Source organism: Aphis gossypii, chromosome X, assembly GCF_020184175.1.
Source record: "Aphis gossypii isolate Hap1 chromosome X, ASM2018417v2, whole genome shotgun sequence".
NCBI lineage: Eukaryota > Metazoa > Arthropoda > Insecta > Hemiptera > Aphididae > Aphis > Aphis gossypii.
The window spans coordinates 50,529,287-50,546,979 of NC_065533.1; the positions used below are offsets into that span (position 1 = coordinate 50,529,287).

The window sequence follows — 17,693 nt, forward strand, 5'->3', positions numbered from 1 at the left end:
TTAGCTTTGTTAAACATTCACGATATTTTTCCACAATGAGTTTGATGAATTTCATACCCATCGAAAAGGATTGTACTTTTTACAATAGTATGTTCTCAATGTCAGACACGAGACTCGTTCGTAGAAACAGTTCTTCTAGAAGTATAATACCAGAACCCACTGCAATACACGGATGCGATGGCCGAACCCTGTGAATTGCCATTCATTAGCAGATCTTCCCGGCTTCACGACATTATGGCTAAGCACGGTAAATCAGTACAATGCAATATTCACTACCATATATTGTACATGGTATATTGTATAAATTTTATTCGGAAGTATAAAGTTCATACCGGTCGAATCTTCCTCCGGGATATTTAACATACACTTTTTCGTCGATTATTTTTGTTATTACTGCCGCTAAATACAGATTTCCCGAAGCAAATATGTTGACAAATGACAGTCATACCCACTGCATACACTGAATTGCATCATCCGTGATTATCGGCGGCATCATCTTCGTCGCTGAAATTACTTTCATATTTCTGTTCACTTTAATATTTATAACGCCAACAGTCGATTATAGGACGGTTTTGGTGTGCATTTTTGGAACACGTAACATCTTGCATAATCCATTCATCGTCGATGTATTCGCCACCCACAGCTTGCATAATAGGAAATTCTTGCTCCGGTGCAACACGCTTTTGCCTATCTATCATTGACACGTCGTGTTCTCGGAATCGTTATCCAAAAGGATTTGATGCGTACTATCTATGCAAACAGTCACGTCTTGCCATAGACTGCACATTACGCTCGTTTTGTGTAGAACACCTTGAAGCCAACATATTATATGAGAAAGATCATGGACATAATAATTTCTATGAGAGAGATAGACTCTGACATTACTTTTTCAAAGAGTTTATAAACAATTTATACAATACCCTTGATATGATAAACATTTATACTACAATGATAAAATGATGATTACCAAAGAATATTATAAAATTACTTAAAATCTCCTTAAAAAGTAATGTTTGAGTCTGTCTCTCTCGCACATATGTTGGCTTCAATAAATTTCACTAAAATATATTATAAGTCTATGCGTCTTGCAATATTTGTATTGTACATCAGTACAAAACAATATGCTTCATATGGTGTTTATATTTCCATTGATATTCAATGAATATGATACCAGTTCCTGAACGGAAAAAACCCACCATGTCTAGAGAGTAATTATGACGAATCCAACAATTGTATTGGTGCAGTGCAAGAGGTATGCGTAGTGAATTACGAAGCGATAAATGACGCAGCGAGTATCAACAGTAATGAATCCTCAATCCGGTATGTTTACCAACTACAGTAGTAAACTACATAAGAAATATGCGTAGCTCGTGCTTGGAATTTACCGAAATATGAATACCATCAAGATATTGAAGGCGAATACAATAATAAGGAACATTTTTACACCGTAATATGTTCTGCTGGTCCCTATGAATTCAAAGGCGTAGGTAAAACCAATAAAATCGCAAAAAAAGCAAGCTGCTCAATGTTGTTAGCAAATTAATTTGAATCAACACACTTCTACGTCTCGTAGCAATATCACACATGAAATAGTTGATAAATCTAAGCTAAACACAATAACACCAACAAATATCGAAGTATTGTGATGTTCTTAAGTTTATAGATCTAAACTTTAACGTCTTTAACCAATTATTATCATCTAAAAAAAATATATACAAAAACTAAAAAAAAAATGCAATTCATTGGATGAACTTAATATGAGTGCTTTTAAATTGTTGACAAAACTTGCAAATGAAGAAGTCTTCAGTATCACGAACATACCGTATCAAAAAGATAGTTGCGAAGTTGAGATGACTTTGAAAATAGCAATAATTAAACCGGTCATGATCTGCTTAAACAGAGGAAAAACATATGAAGAGGCTAAAAATACAGCTGCCAAAACTGCATTAAAGTACATCAAATATTTTTTATATTTAATGTTTTTTTGTTAAATATTTTAAATGTATCATTTAATACATAATACATAGGTAACGTACCTACCTACTAACAAAAAAATGATTTTTTTTTTCGAAAATGCTTCAAATTAATTACATAATAGCATCAATATTTTTATGGACACCTTATATTATAGAATATAATATTATATTAGGCAGGGCCGGATAAAGACACTTAAAATTAAGAACAACTTTTTTATAAACATAAAATTGTATTACTAAAATTTGGTATTTATTAAATGATATTAGAAATGTAAACAAATATTTCGATAACCATTTAAATATTACTATATACAATTATATAAACAAAAAAAAAGGTAATTGTAAATATTTCAATAAAATTAATGTAAATATAATATTATATATTTATTAAAATAACAATTTTATAAACATGAATCAAATATTTGATTAATTGAATTAATGAATTAAAATGATTATATAAAATACTTCATACTTGGATTTATTATGTAAGTAAATTATAGGTATTATTTTTGTTATTTATAATATTTTTATAAAAATGCTTTTCTTGATTTCTGTTTAGGGAATTGGTCAATACATACATTCCAATCATCCCATGACTTCGATTCAAGTATAACATTTTCAATATTTAAAAAGCAAATTTTTTTCTTTTGAAATAGTAGATTGAAAATAGTCCTTAGTTCAATTTTTTTTAAGGCCGAAAACGATCTTTCGTCGGAAAAGTTAGAAAAAAAGAAACATTTAAGTACTTATAATACAATATTAAAATCTGTGGTACAATGTAATTTCAGTACCAGGAAATAAAATATTTAACTTTGAAAATGTTATCTGTATTATAATAATATAGTCGTAATAATTATTATTATTGCATGGACATTGAGACTGTAGTTATTACATGTAATTCGGATATCAGTAAATTCGAGAAAACGTGTATGCGAGTTCGCTCACCGTGTATCGTAATAGTTTAAAGTTTTGCGTCTTTAAAATCATGCACAGGGAATAAAAAATGCCCACTCAGCCACCTATAATCCAGCACTACTTAAAGGTGGAGTAATAGTAATAGTAATAATATAATTGTATAAATATCTATGCACAGACTTCTATATAACATGATTATAAAGAATTATATAGAAGTCTGTGTATCTATGGCACAGATAACAATACAATATAGTGATAAACTGATAATGATAATAACGGATATAAATAATTATTTTAAATAAAATACCGACACTTAAAGTCGCTTAAAGTGAACACAATAAAAAACAAAAAATTATACTCTAAGATTCTTAAAACAGTATCTGATCGCCTACAATTACAATACATTTCAAATCATTCGCCAGTCGAAATACTTATGATTTATGAACAATGCACGAGCAACCGTGAATGGTAGTTGTCAAACAAATAAATAGTAAGAATATAATATTAAAATGTATTTTTATTTTGTTTCGTTAGTTTCTGATAAATGATATTATTCTATTGCCGTCGTTGACTAAGCCTGTAGTACATTGATCTTATAGTATACGGCATACGCGATACGCCGACGGGTATGGCGCCGTTGCTTATCCTAACTCATTATGTTTTATTTCTTCATTATTATTATTCTGTATTTTTAGAGGTATTTTTAATATCTACGTGCTACGTGTATTGAATTGATAACAGGATATCGGAGCATGTAGCAAAATCGGGAAAACATCGGACCGGCCTGATAAATATACACATCATTTACCGAGAGACCCAACAATTACCGCAATAACTACTACAGAAGCATGTTTTTCACGCAAGTATGTATCTAAAAAATAAGGGACGGAGAATCTGAAAAAAAACGATAAGGTACTAGACTGTTAATAAATAAACAATTTTATAATTAAATTAACTGTAAGGACTTTGTGAACACAAATTAATCATATTCTGTTTTAGATAGCAAAGAGAAATAAGTGGGTATATACTGGAATACCTAAAAAGAAGTAAAGCAGCAATCAAGGAAAAAGAACATCGAGCAGTTTCCATCAACAAAAACACAAGCAATAAGACAAGGAACCCCGACAAAGTGAAAAACAAAATTGAGCCAAAGAGCAGAATATTTTTTTATTTTTTGATACATGACACGTAAGATTAACCCTAATCGTTTAATTATCCTATTAGATATTGCTAAGGCTAAAAAACCTCGTTTAATATCATAAAAACTGCGAAAGATACTATACAATATCAATCTGGTTACTTTAATAAATCATTCAATAAACAACTCAAAAACATGAGATTATTATTATAAGTTTTGAAATTAAATTGTTCCTAAGTTGTAAAATAACTAAAATACAATACATAATAAGTTAATAAAGGATTTAAAAAAATTTAAAAACATAATTTAAATTTTAAAATATGTGTTACTAATAAATTTCAAATTTTTATTTTTCTAATAAAAGTCAACCTCATCTCACTCATTTGAAACAAATACCATTAGAATTAGATATAGATGAAAAATAAACATAATATTACACACTAAATAATATTCTTACATGACATTTTTATGATAAAATTATGTGTAAATATACTGTTATCGTTTTTATATTGCTAATAAAAAACTCTGTATTCATCTCTCATATTTAAAAATTGTGACTTTAGACTAAGATATAAATGCAGAATAAATATAATATAACATCATGAATAATATTTTTATGTAATTTTTAAAAAATTCTAAACCATAATTTAAACCTTATTTTGTATTAATGCTAAGTAATTTTTGTTTAGCTATTACTATATAACGCGCTATTCAACTCAAACAATCGAAGCAATTACCAATTGAGTCAGCATGTAAAGGAAATGTAAGAAGATATAACCTGGTACTTGATATATTGATGTGATTCTATTAAAAAATGAAAATCCTTATAATTAATCAAAATTCTGTGTAAGTATACTGATACAATTTTTATTTTGTTAATAAAAATCTCAGTATTCATTTCACACATTTTAAATTTTATCCACTAGAATCAGATATAAATGCAACACACATATAATACAACATAATAAATTATATTTTCAAATAATATTTTTATATGACATTTTTAAAAATTGAATATCATATTGTATAACTACAATTATTTGTAAATACACTGTTATTATTTTTATATTGCTAATAAAAAACTGTGTATTCATCTCACATATTTAACAATTTTGTCTTTAGACTAAGTTATAAATGGATAACAAATATAATACAACATCATAAATAATATTATTATATAAATGTTTAAAATATTGAATAACATTTTTCATAGTTAAAATTATGTGTAAATATACCGATACACTTTTTATTTTGTTAATAAAAATCTCAGTATTCATTTCACACACTTAAAATTTTTTCCACTAGAATCAGATATAAATGCATCACACATATAATACAACATAATAAATGATATTTAAAAAAAATATTTTTATATGACATTTTTAAAAATTGAATATCATATTTTATAAGTAAAGTTATATGTAAATACACTTTTATCATTTTTATATTGCTAATAAAAAACTATGTATTCATCTTACATATTTAAAAGTTTTATCTTTAGACTAAGATATAAATGGATAACAAATATAATACAACATTATAAATTATATTTTAAAATAATATTTTTATATGACATTTTTAAAAATTGAATATCATATTTTGTAACTAAAATTATTTGTAAATACACTGTTATTATTTTTATATTGCTAATAAAAAACTGTGTATTCATCTCACATATTTAAAAATTTTGTCTTTAGACTAAGATATAAATGGATAACAAGTATAATACAACATCATAAATAATATTATTATATAAAATTTTAAAATATTGAATAACATTTTTCATAGTTAAAATTATGTGTAAATATACTGATACAATTTTTATTTTGTTATTAAAAATCTCAGTTTTCATTTCACACACTTTAAATTTTTTCCACTAGAATTAGATATAAATGAATAACAAATATAATACAACATTATAAATTATATTTTAAAATAATATTTTTATATGACATTTTTAAAAATTGAATATCATATTTTATAACTAAAATTATATGTAAATACACTGTTATCATTTTTACATTGCTAATAAAAAACTGTGTATTCATCTCACATATTTAAAAATTTTGTCTTTAGACTAAGATATAAATGGATAACAAATATAATACAACATCATAAATAATATTATTATATAAAATTTTAAAATATTGAATACATTTTTCATAGTTCAAATTATGTGTAAATATACCGATACACTTTTTATTTTGTTAATAAAAATCTCAGTATTCATTTCACACACTTAAAATTTTTTCCACTAGAATCAGATATAAATGCATCACACATATAATACAACATAATAAATGATATTTAAAAAAAATATTTTTATATGACATTTTTAAAAATTGAATATCATATTTTATAACTAAAATTATATGTAAATACACTTTTATCATTTTTATATTGCTAATAAAAAACTATGTATTCATCTTACAGATTTAAAAGTTTTGTCTTTAGACTAAGATATAAATGGATAACAAATATAATACAACATATAAATTATATTTAAAAAAATATTTTTATATGACATTTTTAAAAATTGAATATCATATTTTGTAACTAAAATTATTTGTAAATACACTGTTATTATTTTTATATTGCTAATAAAAAACTGTGTATTCATCTCACATATTTAAAAATTTTGTCTTTAGACTAAGATATAAATGGATAACAAGTATAATACAACATCATAAATAATATTATTATATAAAATTTTAAAATATTGAATAACATTTTTCATAGTTCAAATTATGTGTAAATATACCGATACACTTTTTATTTTGTTAATAAAAATCTCAGTATTCATTTCACACACTTAAAATTTTTTCCACTAGAATCAGATATAAATGCATCACACATATAATACAACATAATAAATGATATTTAAAAAAAATATTTTTATATGACATTTTTAAAAATTGAATATCATATTTTATAAGTAAAGTTATATGTAAATACACTTTTATCATTTTTATATTGCTAATAAAAAACTATGTATTCATCTTACATATTTAAAAGTTTTGTCTTTAGACTAAGATATAAATGGATAACAAATATAATACAACATTATAAATTATATTTTAAAATAATATTTTTATATGACATTTTTAAAAATTGAATATCATATTTTGTAACTAAAATTATTTGTAAATACACTGTTATTATTTTTATATGCTAATAAAAAACTGTGTATTCATCTCACATATTTAAAAATTTTGTCTTTAGACTAAGATATAAATGGATAACAAGTATAATACAACATCATAAATAATATTATTATATAAAATTTTAAAATATTGAATAACATTTTTCATAGTTAAAATTATGTGTAAATATACTGATACATTTTTATTTTGTTAATAAAAATCTCAGTATTCATTTCACACACTTTAAATTTTTTCCACTAGAATTAGATATAAATGGATAACAAATATAATACAACATTATAAATTATATTTTAAAATATATTTTTATATGACATTTTTAAAAATTGAATATCATATTTTATAACTAAAATTATATGTAAATACACTGTTATTATTTTTATATTGCTAATAAAAAACTGTGTATTCATCTCACATATTTAAAAATTTTGTCTTTAGACTAAGATATAAATGGATAACAAATATAATACAACATCATAAATAATATTATTATATAAAATTTTAAAATATTGAATAACATTTTTCATAGTTAAAATTATGTGTAAATATACCGATACACTTTTTATTTTGTTAATAAAAATCTCAGTATTCATTTCACACATTTTAAATTTTATCCACTACAATCAGATATAAATGCAACACACATATAATACAACATAATAAATTATATTTTAAAATAATATTTTTATATGACATTTTTAAAAATTGAATATCATATTGTATAACTAAAATTATATGTAAATACACTGTTATCATTTTTATATTGCTAATAAAAAACTATGTATTCATCTTACATATTTAAAAATTGTGTCTTTAGAATGAGGTATAAATGGAGAATAAATATAATATAACATCATGAATAATATTTTTATGTAATTTTTAAAAATTTCTAAACCATAATTTAAACCTTATTTTGTATTAATGCTTAGTAATTTTTGTTTAGCTATTTCTATATAACGCACTATTCAACTCAAAAAATCGATGCAATTACCAATTGAATCAGCATGTAAAGGAAATGTAAGAAGATATAACCTGGTACTTGATATATTGATGTGATTTTATTAAAAAATGAAAATCCTTATAATTAATCAAAATTCTGTGTAAGTATACTGATACAATTTTTATTTTGTTAATAAAAATCTCAGTATTCATTTCACACATTTTAAATTTTATCCACTAGAATCAGATATAAATGCAACACACATATAATACAACATAATAAATTATATTTTAAAATAATATTTTTATATGACATTTTTAAAAATTGAATATCATATTTGATAACTAAAATTATATGTAATTACACTGTTATTATTTTTATATTGCTAATAAAAAACTGTGTATTCATCTCATATATTTAAAAATTGTGTCTTTAGACTAAGATATAAATTCAACACACATATAATACAACATAATAAATTATATTTTAAAATAATATTTTTATATGACATTTTTAAAAATTGAATATCATATTTGATAACTAAAATTATATGTAAATACACTGTTATTATTTTTATATTGCTAATAAAAAACTGTGTATTCATCTCATATATTTAAAAATTGTGTCTTTAGACTAAGATATAAATTCAACACACATATAATACAACATAATAAATTATATTTTAAAATAATATTTTTATATGACATTTTTAAAAATTGAATATCATATTTGATAACTAAAATTATATGTAAATACACTGTTATTATTTTTATATTGGTAATAAAAAACTGTGTATTCATCTCATATATTTAAAAATTGTGTCTTTAGACTAAGATATAAATTCAACACACATATAATACAACATAATAAATTATATTTTAAAATAATATTTTTATATGACATTTTTAAAAATTGAATATCATATTGATAACTAAAATTATATGTAATTACACTGTTATTATTTTTATATTGCTAATAAAAAACTGTGTATTCATCTCATATATTTAAAAATTGTGTCTTTAGACTAAGATATAAATTCAACACACATATAATACAACATAATAAATTATATTTTAAAATAATATTTTTATATGACATTTTTAAAAATTGAATATCATATTTGATAACTAAAATTATATGTAAATACACTGTTATTATTTTTATATTGCTAATAAAAAACTGTGTATTCATCTCATATATTTAAAAATTGTGTCTTTAGACTAAGATATAAATGCAACACACATATAATACAACATAATAAATTATATTTAAAAAAATATTTTTATATGACATTTTTAAAAATTGAATATCATATTTTGTTACTAAAATTATATGTAAATACACTGTTATTATTTTTATATTGGTAATAAAAAACTGTGTATTCATCTCATATATTTAAAAATTGTGTCTTTAGACTAAGATATAAATTCAACACACATATAATACAACATAATAAATTATATTTTAAAATAATATTTTTATATGACATTTTTAAAAATTGAATATCATATTTGATAACTAAAATTATATGTAAATACACTGTTATTATTTTTATATTGCTAATAAAAAACTGTGTATTCATCTCATATATTTAAAAATTGTGTCTTTAGACTAAGATATAAATGGATAACAAATATAATACAATATCATAAATAATATTATTATATAAAATTTTAAAATATTGAATAACATTTTTCATAGTTAAAATTATGTGTAAATATACTGATACAATTTTTATTTTGTTAATAAAAATCTCAGTATTCATTTCACACACTTTAAATTTTTTCCACTAGAATCAGATATAAATGCATCACACATATAATACAACATAATAAATTATATTTAAAAAAAAATATTTTTATATGACATTTTTAAAAATTGAATATCATATTTTATAACTAAAATTATATGTAAATACACTGTTATCATTTTTATATTGCTAATAAAAAACTATTTATTCATCTTACATATTTAAAAATTGTGTCTTTAGAATGAGGTATAAATGGAGAATAAATATAATATAACATCATGAATAATATTTTTATGTAATTTTTAAAAATTTCTAAACCATAATTTAAACCTTATTTTGTATTAATGCTTAGTAATTGTTGTTTAGCTATTACTATATAACGCACTATTCAACTCAAACAATCGAAGCAATTACCAATTGAGTCAGCATGTAAAGGAAATGTAAGAAGATATAACCTGGTACTTGATATATTGATGTGATTCTATTAAAAAATGAAAATCCTTATAATTAATTAAAATTCTGTGTAAGTATACTGATACAATTTTTATTTTGTTAATAAAAATCTCAGTATTCATTTCACACATTTTAAATTTTATCCACTAGAATCAGATATTAACCTAATCAGATATATATTATGTTTTTATGAGAATTTTGTGTAGGCTGAGTCATCGTAATCGTTAAATTAATAGAGTATCGTCCTAATGATATTATAATGGTAATGAACAACGGCCATATTTTTGCTCATTTACAAGAGTGAATATATTGTGCTCTCAATAAACCGAGTCTGCCGTCTAAAATATTTATTAGTGAAACAGTGACGTTAGAATCTCATCCATTGTGGAATATGGCGCATTGGTGTTGTAAACTGTAGTACGAAGACTGTCAGGTAGTACATTGGTACACGGAAGGATAAAGTTTGGTGATATTGCGGGCGACAACGGTATGGGTTACGACTCGTGTAGTCGTGTTGGCAATCGACAAACTATATATTTTATTTTAGGTATAATGTCAATAATTTCAAAAATTTCAAAAATTTTCATAAACGGCGAAGTATCAGCGGCAATGTTATCAACATCGCGATCGCGTACAGCCGCTTCAGCTGATAACCGTTCGGCGGCCAGTGACCGCGGTTGCGGCGGCAGTCGCCGTAACAGCCACTGCCGACGTTATCATCACGAACGCGGTCGACGTTATCAAAGACGACGCCGTCGGCGCGAGCAGCGATATTATTAACGTTTTAATCAACGACATCCGGATTTCGGATTACGGTGCCACAGGGCGCGCCGATCAAAGGCCAGGGCACGTGCGACTCGCCTCAAACGTTCAAGGCCAACGGTTTTGTCGCTCTCAAGTCGTACAACGGAATCGACAAGTAGCGCGCCCGGCTGCCGGACACGCGACCGACCCGTCGTTTCATTGTCGAACACGACTTGTTCACGTTTCGCCGTCGTCGTCGTTCACCGTTCGATCACGTGTGAACAATATTAATAATATTATGCTCGTCGCCGCGAAACGTACTACGCCGCCGCACACTCTAACAGTTGACCGCCGCGTGCTCACACGACGACTCGACGTCCGTCCGATCGCCGGCTGAACAGAGACCGATTAACGTTATCATCGTTTCGCGTGTGTGCGTTCAATCGCCGTCGTCCCGAACGAACGGCGGGAGAGGAGCTGCTGCCCGTCGCTCGCCCGCTCGTCAATAACCGTCGTCCGCGTTCAGTGACGGTCGCGGATCGCTGCCGCGCCGAGATTGTCGTGTGTTTGTCGATCTGTTCGAAATAACTCGACCGGATATGGCGGCTGCCGTTTCCGACGAGTTCCTGCCGCACGAGCGGCCGGAAGAGATGACCACCACGTCGCCGCTGGTCGGCCTGGCCAGCGGGTGCGCCGGCGCCGTGGCCCTCGTGTACGTGGGCCAGCCGCTGGACACGGTCAAGGTGCGCATGCAACTGTCCACGGCCACCCAGGCCGTGACTTCCGGCGGCGGCGGCGGCGTGTCCATGTGGGGTTGCGTGCGCGACATGTGGCGTCAGGCCCTGGTGACCCCGGCGCCGCATCACCGGCCGCTGACCACCAACGGCGCTGCGGCCGGAGCCGTGGTCGAGGCGTGCCCGTTGACGGCCACCGGCCAGTCGACCAGCAGAGCGGCCGCCGCCGGACGGATGGCCCGGCTCATGTACGCCGGCACGGGGCCCGCGCTGTTGGCCAACGTGGCCGAAAACGGTGTGCTGTTCGCGGCGTACGGCCCGTGCCAGCGGTTGGTGGCGTTCGCGATGGACCTGTTCGGCGGCGGCGGCGGCACCGACACCGGTGTGGTGGACGTGGAGAAAAAACTCGGCCCCGCCGGCATGGCCACGGCCGGCAGCTTGGCGTCGCTGTGCTCGGCGTTCGCGCTGTGTCCCACCGAACTGATCAAGGTCCGTCTGCAGGCGGCCGATCTGGACAGGGCCAACTCAGTTTCCGGCGGCGCGTCGTCGGCCGGACGTCCGCACCGCGCCGCCGGCGCCCTGCAAGTGGTGGCCCGGGTGTGGACCACCGAGGGCGGTCTCCGGGGCATGTATCGCGGACTGGGCTCGACGGTGGCCCGCGAGATGCCCGGCTACTACGTGTTCTTCCTGGCGTACGAGGCGAGCCGCACGTACCTGACCGATTGGCATTACAGTACGTTGGGCTCGTTGATGCACACCGCCGTGCCGTCGGCTAAAGAACACCGAGAAGATCCGACTTGGGTGACCATGGCGGCGGGTGCGGCAGCCGGCACGTGTCTATGGCTTGTCGTGTATCCGGTGGACGCGATCAAGTCTCGAATTCAAGCGGCAGGCGGTGCGGGCAGTACGGTGACGGAAAGTCCTAGCGGCGGTTTCTTGAGGGCCATGGCGCTGTCCGTGCGCGACGAGGGGCCTCTGGCCCTTTATCGCGGCCTGGCGCCCACCTTGCTGCGTACCGTTCCCGCGTCGGCCGTCATGTTTTGGACTGTGGAACGTACCAAAACACTGCTGACGGGTTATGGGCTATGAGATTTTTATTTTGTGTATTCCTGTATTTGGTCGATAATGTTAAGATACCTATGTGTCGTTGGATAAATTCAAGTATGCTTGTTTGTCAATGTAGGTATAATACCATCCACGGGAGACAATACAGATTTGGTATTATGTTTGAAGCGGGTTTTCAATTTTAACGACATAAACAATATTTAATAGGTAGTTAAACATAGCAATCGATTTGATTTGTTATTTATTTATCAGTTGCCTACTCTAGAGTACCTCTGTAGTATTAGTTAATAATTACTCTTGTTAGAATTCAATTTAATATTTCAATCATATCTCTGTGTGTATAGTATGTTACAAGATGCTATGATAGTCAACAGTAGTTACCAATAATTGGCCCGAGCCAATCATTTATGACTAATATAATATCATAGGTTTAACTGCACTTGTAAGCTACCATATTGTAGTCTTGGATTTTTAATTGGCACATTATATATATTTATTTTTGCTTAAAATGTGCAAGCTATATTTTACTTTGTTTCCTAATTACATTTTTACTATAAGCTACACTACCAAAGAAGTAAAGATTTTTCATTTTCAATTTAAAATATGATTATTTTAATCATTGACGGAACACTAAACAAATGTCATATAACATTCAACACAGACACAATTATTTTGTTTCTAAAAAAATAACTTAGATCCGAGGGTTGTAACTGATAAATTATATAACATTATGTTGTAAAAAAAAATGTATTTACAGACTGTTATGTAATAAATTCATTTTTATTGTTATTTACGATCAAGTATCAATTGCGAGGAATCTTAATTATTTTTTTTATTAAAATTGCCTATACAATCCCCTTAAAATTGTTATTGTTGTGTTGTATTCAGTGTAGTATAGGTAATATTATATACTAATATGATATATAAATCATAAATATGTCTTCCATATTATAATGTATGTCTTCCATGTATTGCTCAGTTATTGTTATTGTTGATTGTCATTTTAGTTAATTGTTACTATTACCATTTTGTATAAAATTTTTTTATTTTTTTTCTTAGTCGATAAGTAATAGTTGTTAATTACCTACCTGTTATATTTATTTTATTTGTAACCATATGATGACATTGTCATTAGTCATTACCATCACTCATGCGTTGTGTAAATTGTAGTTTTTTTTATGTTGAAAAATTTGTCTCACTCAACCAACACCTTAATTTTTTATTTATATGTATATTATTACTTAGTCATTGGATGTATTTATGGAATAGAGTTTGTAGACTGCTGTATGTTGTTGTTTTTGCTTTCAATCAACCTTACTATATGTAATTTAGCTGTACTATTGGTATGGTCAGCCATACTCATTCATCATCCTATTCTGGTCTAAATACTCTATCTTTCCCATGTACCCAGTTTTTGATTTTGGGAAGGACAGTGATTACATTTATCACTTGTTGAATAGTATGTGCAACTCAATAGTTTTTTTATGAAGTTACTTAACAAATGTACAAAAAATAAATATATATATATTTATACATTGTTAATTAATATAGTATGGTTTATGTTAGAATATTTTTTTTTTCTAAAATATTTCTATGTAAAAAGAAGTAACAATCAATATTTGAGTAGAATTAAATAATTAAACTATGAAATATGAATAGGTACATATTACTATTGGTTAACTTGATTGTAGATACTTGTATTTATAATCAATGACATTACATATAATATAATAATGTAAAAAATGAAAGTTTGTTTTTTTTATTAGCAATATTTTGCTGATATAATACATATTATAGACAATGTATAATTAATTATATTTGTGAGCAATGATTTCCTTGTTATCCACCAATTTAATAACCATGTGGAAAATTAAAAATTTAATGTGAGAGATAAAGACTGAGACTTAAATATATGAACGTAGAGAGAAATAGTTATAAGATAGGTATATGAGCATGTACATTGTACATGTTATATGCACTTATAATCATAATAATATTGTTACATCATTATAATCTATGACTATGAATACAACTATATAATTATAATTAAACTATTATTAAAGTAATAACTTATACTTAATTTAAAAATCTAGTGACTTAATATAATTCGTGATTGGTTCTGTACTGTATTGTTGTTAGTATAAATGCCTAAATAGAATTGATAATATTATATACATTTTAATAATTATTAATATGTAAGTATTTATTTATAATAATAATTGTTTAATCATATTTGGTAGCTACTTTCTTATCTATTTTATATTTCATGACCATTGTCATTGGTAAACCAATAAACATTGAAAATATTTTATAATTTATTAACGGTCTTATGGTAAGTAGTACTAGAAAGGCAACAAATTAACCTATTGGACAATTTAAAAAAAAATAATAATATTTTGTTAGGAAAGTTACCTATATCAAAACTATAAGATGGAGTAATACTTATAAAACTTGTAAAAATTTATCATAAAAAAATAAGTCAATAATTTTTTTTTCAATTTATGATAAGGTTAAAAATGATCATAAATCACCAAAAAGAACCTAAAAGAGTATACAATTGAAAAATGCAAACAAAATGTATTACCTACCTATTTAAAACAGCCCTAATTATAATGTAAGTATTGCTATTTGGTTAATTGGTTGTATAGGTAAGTTATTTTAATCGTATGAATATTGTTATTACTTAGATATCTATTCAATAGCCAGTAGGTACTTATTAAGCCAACTTACAGTGGTTGGATAGGTAACGCTAACTTTATTGGCTACCTAGTATTAATACCTACCAGTAGATGGTATTAGTAGATCCAGTAGTGGATATAATTCACTTTTATTTATGGCTCAAGTTTGAAATGTTGCTATTAGTCAACTCAAAAGCAATACTTAAAGGCCTTAAACTTAATATATTTAGTCAAGTTACGGATAATACATGCATAACTCATAAGTAAATCTATATATATATATATGCATTATGAGTATTGCGTATAGCTACCTACCTATGTCCTATATATACACTTATACTAGCTCATTGTTTATTATAACCTGAAACAAAACAATATTAAATACCATAGAAGAACAACGTTTAAACAGTAAATCAAACATAATACCTATATATACTAATTATATATTTTATATAGGTATTATGATACAGCGACTGAGAGAGGGCATACTATATAGCTAGGTAGGTACTCGTCTCGCTTCACGCTCTATTTATCTTCTTATAAAATCTGAGCAAGTTAATAAAATATTAAAACAAATATTTGGTAAAATATTATATCTTATTTCAACAAGATATTCAAAATATTTGTACTCGAGTTTAACTTTGTTTAAAAATCTAATCAATCACAATTTATCATAACATAATAATATTAAGACATGGGTTTTTTTAAGCAACAATCCTCGACTTGACTTACAAACCAAATTTATTTCCGCTATTAATATACTCTTAATTCACGCCCTTGTATACATATTACATACATACCTAATATGACGTATACCATATATTATCTACACACTAATAACGTCTAACACTTTTACAAATATAAAGGTCACTGTTAAACTACATCCTAGAGACCTAGAAATTATTAAAGATATGGTCGATTTAAATAGATACATCGTGTTATTTAATTTGATTACAAAATTACGCAATAATTATACTTTTAATGATATACAATTAAAACTAAAAAACCGAACATTGAAAACATAATTTTAACTGTAGATAAGGGCATAATAATAGTATTATAAATATTAATTTTAAATTCCTAACAGAACTCGAGAGCTCCAGTAATAAAACAACTCCTGTAACTCATTTTTTTATAATACAAATATCGTTTGTTAAGTAATGCACTGCGACGTTATATTAGCAAGTGTACAAATACTTAATAATGAATAATATATTAATGTGGATACCTATGCATCAATGCATGGATTATTGAAAATAATTACCAACTAGACTAATAGACTGAAGGAAAAAATTAAACATGGCTAATTAAATTTAAAATTTGTCTTGCAATTATTTAAGAAGCATGTTTTTTTTTAAATTTTTGTTCTTATAAGAACCTAGTTAGTTGTAAAATGTATTTATCTAAGATTATGGATTTGATTTCCCTTTTACAGTATTCTTTTCAACATTATTTATTAGTATAATTTATTAGGTTCAGCCATGTAATACAACATAGATATTAGATAATATTAAATCTCAAATGGTACCTAGTTATCTAGGTACCTATGTATCAATGTGTAAGTACTAAGTAGACAATAATTTTTATAGGTGCATGCATGGTTCATATCTAATTTTATAGTGTTGGTATTTATTTTATAAGTTAAGTATTTTTATAAAAAAAATATTATTATAACGTATACTTTTCGTATTTAATAGGTACCTAAATTATACGAATTTATCATATTATATTACTTTTAGTACTATTTACATCTATCGTATATACTTCAATATTTCCAATGACTTATTTTTCAATAAATTGTGTACTACAATTTACCAATGTATTTATTTTGCATATTTTATTTATTTACTATTAATTGCAATTTTGAGAAACTCTAGATTTTTCTATTGTAAATGTTACTATACTTTAATTTTTATCCTGTTTACTTTATTATTTTAAATGGATATACCTACCATTCACATAGTGAAGGATCTATGTATACATTTTTTTTTTTTGAGGGGGTCCAAAATTGTTTAATTTAATTTTTAAATACATTTTAGGATTTTATGTCAGGCCTTACAAATATAATATATCAATATTAAATTATATATTTTCCATGTAGGTATGTTTATTATTTTTACTGCAAGTATATGAAATAGG

At 27.9% G+C, this 17,693-nt stretch overlaps 1 protein-coding gene and 1 long non-coding RNA gene across 5 annotated transcripts; both read left to right on the forward strand.

Moving 5' to 3' along the window:
* The first annotated feature begins 1,081 nt into the window (after positions 1-1,081).
* Positions 1,082-10,636, forward strand: LOC126551967 (uncharacterized). 4 transcript variants are annotated; one of them, XR_007605829.1, is made up of 5 exons: positions 1,082-1,951; positions 3,633-3,803; positions 3,891-4,079; positions 4,719-4,875; positions 10,247-10,636. It is a non-coding gene; the product is annotated as an uncharacterized LOC126551967 (long non-coding RNA). The 4 variants fall into 4 exon arrangements; XR_007605830.1 differs by lacking the exon at positions 1,082-1,951 and adding an exon at positions 3,158-3,381 and having other exon boundaries at positions 3,587-3,803; positions 3,895-4,079; XR_007605827.1 differs by lacking the exon at positions 1,082-1,951 and adding an exon at positions 3,161-3,381 and having other exon boundaries at positions 3,587-3,803.
* Positions 10,637-10,936: 300 nt separating this feature from the next.
* On the forward strand, positions 10,937-14,163 carry LOC114128396 (mitochondrial ornithine transporter 1-like). Its single transcript, XM_027992910.2, has one exon. The coding sequence runs from the start codon at positions 11,677-11,679 to the stop codon at positions 12,898-12,900; it is 1,224 nt and encodes a 407-aa protein (XP_027848711.2). The 5' UTR covers positions 10,937-11,676; the 3' UTR covers positions 12,901-14,163.
* The last annotated feature ends 3,530 nt before the right edge of the window (positions 14,164-17,693 follow it).

Excerpts from the sequence above, each read along its gene's own strand:
- LOC114128396 (XM_027992910.2), top strand. The coding sequence starts at position 11,677 with ATGGCGGCTGCCGTTTCCGACGAGTTCCTGCCGCACGAGCGGCCGGAA.